At 36.1% G+C, this 4,930-nt stretch overlaps 1 protein-coding gene across 1 annotated transcript in view; it reads right to left on the bottom strand.

Annotated features, from left to right (window-relative positions):
* grin2da (glutamate receptor, ionotropic, N-methyl D-aspartate 2D, a) overlaps positions 1 to 4,930 on the bottom strand; it is a 185,484-nt gene that overhangs the window by 35,003 nt on the left and 145,551 nt on the right. The window contains exon 10 of the mRNA XM_008422705.2: positions 3,995 to 4,148. Coding sequence (XP_008420927.1) covers positions 3,995 to 4,148 — 154 coding nt within the window. The remainder of the gene's footprint in view (positions 1 to 3,994; positions 4,149 to 4,930) is intronic.

Raw genomic sequence — 4,930 nt, 5'->3', positions numbered from 1 at the left:
GTCTAAATGGACAGATTTTAATCAACATTTCTGACTCATCCTGGTTTCTGATGACAAAGGCATTAAAATATGTGAATGTTTTAAGAATTGAGCCATTATAAAATGCAATTCATGGGAGCAAAGGGAAGGAGAAAAAAAAAAAGAAGGACGCTTACAGGTACTATGTGATAACGCARTTAAAATGTTAATTGATGAAGACTTGTGTCGATTTTTTAACCTTTTCTTTTTAAAGAAAATAGGTTGTCGATCAAGAATGAGGTCATTTTCAACTGAACTAAATTCAGAATTTTTTTAAGATTAACAGGCACAACATTATGTACATTTCTCATAAAACAGATGTAGCTCTGTTGTTACTGACACTTTAAAATATCTGGCATTTGATGTCAGAATGAGCAAAAATCCGGCAAAACTAACACACAGTTTCTRAAATAAAGTKGGATGAAAAAAAGATTTTAAAAAATCATGTTTTCTGTTTACATAAAGTTMAAGAAAATTGCTCTTGCTTACTTTTTTTTATCACTTTAAATACTAACAAGGAGATGATTAAGGTGTATTTAACAGAAATGACTTTACTCACTAAACTTCTAAAYGCCTTCCTGCGTTTTATGAGTCATTTTCTTCCTCCCACTCAATTTGCTGAAGTCGRCTCGTTCTTACTGTGCTTTGTTTTTTCTCCCTGGATTGACTCTTTTGCTATTGACCTCTTGCGTTTCCTTTTGCTCTGGATTCTCTCTGGCCTTGCATACCTGTTATACTCTGTCAGCACTGCATGCAGTCAYAAATTGCATTCAAAAGTACCACTGCACCAATGAGGCCAGAGCTTGGTGTGGCATCACTGCCTGTCCTGCAGCCTGGAGAAAATGAGATAAAAAAAGCCTTGGGAGCGCTGCACCTCTGTCCAACCGTGACATGTTTCAGATTGTCTTTTAAATCTCCACTGACAGACGGAATKATGTACTTCTGCAGCTGTGAATGTATGAATTAATGTGACTTAAGGCGTAAAGGAAAAGATCAGGTTTATGAGGAGAGAACCTGATTTTTGGTCAGATCCATGACCTTTGAGATGTAAATGTTATTACAAAGACMAAAAAGCTGAACATTTTATTGAGTTTTGCTGCTAATTTTTGCATTTTGAAGGAGTTCTTCCAATATAAAGCAAATACAACAGCAGCCTCCATATTACCTTACTTGCAAAGAAAATCACATCATCATATTACCATGCAGTAGGCTACGACACAATGAGATTAGGATATGCAGTTTTACCCTAATTATGTTAAATACTCAATGCTGTACAGATCTGTCTAGCATTGTTTTACAACTCAAAGACATGCGCACTGCTCACTGCAGCAAAAATGTGCACCGAATTCACACAAGCACAAATGGAAGGCTTAGAAAGTAATCGCCTGAGACACCGAACTGTGTTAACAAGTCGTTTTTGCTACAGGGCACAGTCTCATCTGGCCCATCCAGAGCTCACACACATATATGAGCAGAAACCAGTCACTGTGTACATTAAAGCATCTGAGAGCATTTAAAACGTCTCAAGCGCTCTAACAAAGGCATTAAACCATGCTCGTTTACTCTTTTGTGCTACATCTATATTGTACCAAGAGTCCCTCTTACTGTGTGGTAAGCCTCATTTCTTTCCTTTTAACACTTTCTTCATCTTTCTCTCTGCCCACATTTCTCTCCCTCCATCATCTTACCATGTCTTTATGCCTGGATATGTACGGAATTAATCTTAGAAGATTTGTTACCCAGCAGGTGTTATCTCAGAAGTGGCCAGCTCGTTTTGAGTGCTGCAAAAATCACATTTTAAGTCGGCATCCATCAGCTTTGGCTTGAGAAACAAAAGCACAAATTAGACTCCTCAAGTGGGAGACAAAAGGCATGTCAGAAGTAAAGGCGTATTACATGTCTGAGGAATTAGAGAGCACTGTGCAGTATTATGCAAAAGGTTTTCATTGGTTTACCCCCTTCGTAGACGTACATCCTCTACTAAAGAAAAGCAAAATAACAAATAAAATATAAATCATATKTTTAGTTCATAGTAACTGCATAGCCTCCATTATTGTTTCTCTTTGTTACTGGTTTGGTTTTACAGTAGATTCATGATCTTCAGTTCAGGTTTTTGGATTTTTAAATTGATTGCTTTTGAAACTTTTATTTCTTTGAACATCTTAATTTGTGCTCTGCTCCTTCTTCCCTTTTTAGATCCATTTAAGTTCTCCACAGCCAACAGCCCTAATATGGCACTGAGCCGTGTATTAATATCTTCTCTTCTACCTTTTTGTTTTTTCTTTTAATCCGTTTAAAAAAATCCCTCCTGTGTAAGTGGGTTTTAAAGTGGAAGAGGAAAGAAAACTGTATGTTTTCTCAGGGAGCAAGAATAATAGCGGGTCAATACTCCCAAAGATTCTCTAAATCAGCCCTTTCCAACAGCTACAACTGCATCACAACATCGGATTCCCGTTGAGCTGCAAACTGCCTCTTCTGATTTTTTTCCAGCATCGCCGTTTTTATGAAGGTTAAAAGGAGTTGTTTTTTTTCTAGACCACAGTCTAATGCATGACTAAGAACGCAAATGTAATAACTGTTTCAGTGTAGATAAAAGAAACATTTATTGAACAAATTTAAATGGAAATGTAATATACTGCCAGTTTTTATATCAGTGAAATACCTCAAGAAAAAGACAAAGGAACTGGAAAGTAAATGAAAGAAGTAGCAGAAAAGAAAATCTGGTTTTGAAAGTGAGCTACACATAAAACAAGTGTATCTTAAAATGAGGAAGCTGAAATCTAATGCTGAAAGAAAGGTAAATAAGCACAAAATAAGTTGGAAATATTGAAAATTGAAACAGTATAAAAGCCAGCTAAAATATTTTACACCCCAAACTGGCACCACTACAACAAACTTACAAAAAACAACGTAGCAAAATACATTTTTTAAACAATATTAGTATAAAAAAAAAATCTTACTACATCTAATCAAATTTTATTTATTTTATTACAATCAGGTGAGCAAAATTTGTATAATGTTTTTGTGAAATTACAGCTTTTTTTCATACTGGACTGCAGTGAGATCCTAAAATGAGGAGCCAGGAAAGGCAGTGAATCCCAGACAGGCAGTTAAACTGGCATTCACACAATCGAGGGAAATACACAAAAAGAACCAGATGTTGGCAGGRATATATTCAAGATACATCTTGTGAGTCTGAAAAACGAACATCTTAAACTGTAATGCCAGTACATCATTTCTATTCCTTATGATTTGAATCAAATGTAGGTTTTGTGAGCAAAGTTTATGTTGTAAATGTTATGTGCCGTCTATAAAATCTGTTTATTTGCACCGTTAACAATTCAGCCCCAGCTAATTTCTATGCTCTTTAAARATGTTTCTGTGCTATCTTTCGAGGCTGTGTTTGTTTTATGCCTTGCGCCCGAGTTCAGTGTTCTGTGGTAACGTCAGAAACCTTTGGTAGATTGTCAATTTTTATAAGCTTGTACTTGAAATAAATATGAACATTGTGAAATGCACAACAAGTTTGCTCTTGAAATGTTTACAAGTGAGGTGATTATATAAGAAGTTGATTTTTCTTGACTAGCTTATCGTCAAACTTTTCTTGAATTGATGAGACCAGGGCAGTACAAACTGTGATGTGGGCTCCCAGTATATAAGAGTGTTGGAACAGTATGAGGTGAGAACTGCGAAGCAAAGAGGTGATGTGTCAGTTTTCTGCAAGTATCACAAGGTCAAGTTAAGTTTAACTGTAGGATTTCTATTTTTCAGAGAAACAGTGCAACATCAGTTGCAGAATTTTTGCTGTTTAATCAAATGTTTTTGTCATCACTCTGGTCTCAAGAATTSAGATTTTTGCAAATTATATATATTTTCAAAAGCATTACTATTACACTTRTAATTAAATAAAATTTGAAATAATTAAATTAAATYGACTTATCCAGATACCTGAAGGTAAATCTAAACAGCAGCTTACCAAGAAAAGCAGAAGGGGATACGGTGCCGTTACTGCGAGAAACCATGACACTGATGCCGGTTTCCACGAAAGGAACAGAGAACTCCACGACCTCTGACCTCTCCTCATTAATGGTGAGGGAACCWATGGCCATGTCAGCCCTGTTGGATACAACCTAGAAAACACAACACCTGAAATTAAATTTTCAAGACGTTTGATGAAATAGTTCATGTGAAACTGATGAATCAAAACATTTTCACTCACAGATGAAGCCTTAAAACTATAAATGGTGCTAGAATGAATGTACAGTTTATAGAATAATACTCCTAATATTTTAGTAAAGTTGTTGTTATGAAGTTAACATATGGTTTGACTAAGTAATGTTTTCTACATAATTTCCGTTATCAGATCTGAATGCAGAAACATTTGACATCAGCAAACTCATCAATCTTTGACAGAAACAATTAGCTGCTTTATGTTTTTCTCAGAATACTGCAATATTGTCTTTGATAAAGAACTAAGTCTGAGATTTGAATTTCTCTTCTTTCTTTCAACATAAATCAGAGCTGTGTTCTTCTTCGAAGCTCCTCTGGCAGCAGTAATTGTGGCTCAGGTGGTCAGCAGGTGAAGAAATGAGGGAATTCGCAGCTCTGTCATGTTTCACCTGGCAGGGAACAGGGGTTGCATGACGGCAACTGAGGGACTGTGAAGGTTAGAGAAGCTGGATGCTGACCAGGAGTTCATTATTCTGCTGTGGCTTGACACAAAGAATCTGTGAAACAATAAAGGCTTTGCAGTGTCTGAGCCAACACCACTGAGATGCCTTTAACCATGCTCTTAGGTCCTGGAACTTTTCTTTGCTTTCTACTGACACTGACACTTTTCTTGTTTCTGTACTTTCTTGAATACTTACAAGTTTACTTCACAGTCTTATCATTGTAAGTATATATATATATA

The sequence above is a fragment of the Poecilia reticulata genome, linkage group LG11 (genome assembly GCF_000633615.1).
Source record: "Poecilia reticulata strain Guanapo linkage group LG11, Guppy_female_1.0+MT, whole genome shotgun sequence".
Lineage (NCBI taxonomy): Eukaryota > Metazoa > Chordata > Actinopteri > Cyprinodontiformes > Poeciliidae > Poecilia > Poecilia reticulata.
The sequence above is the reverse complement of the archived record's forward strand: the minus strand, read 5'-3'. Positions and strand labels throughout refer to the sequence as shown.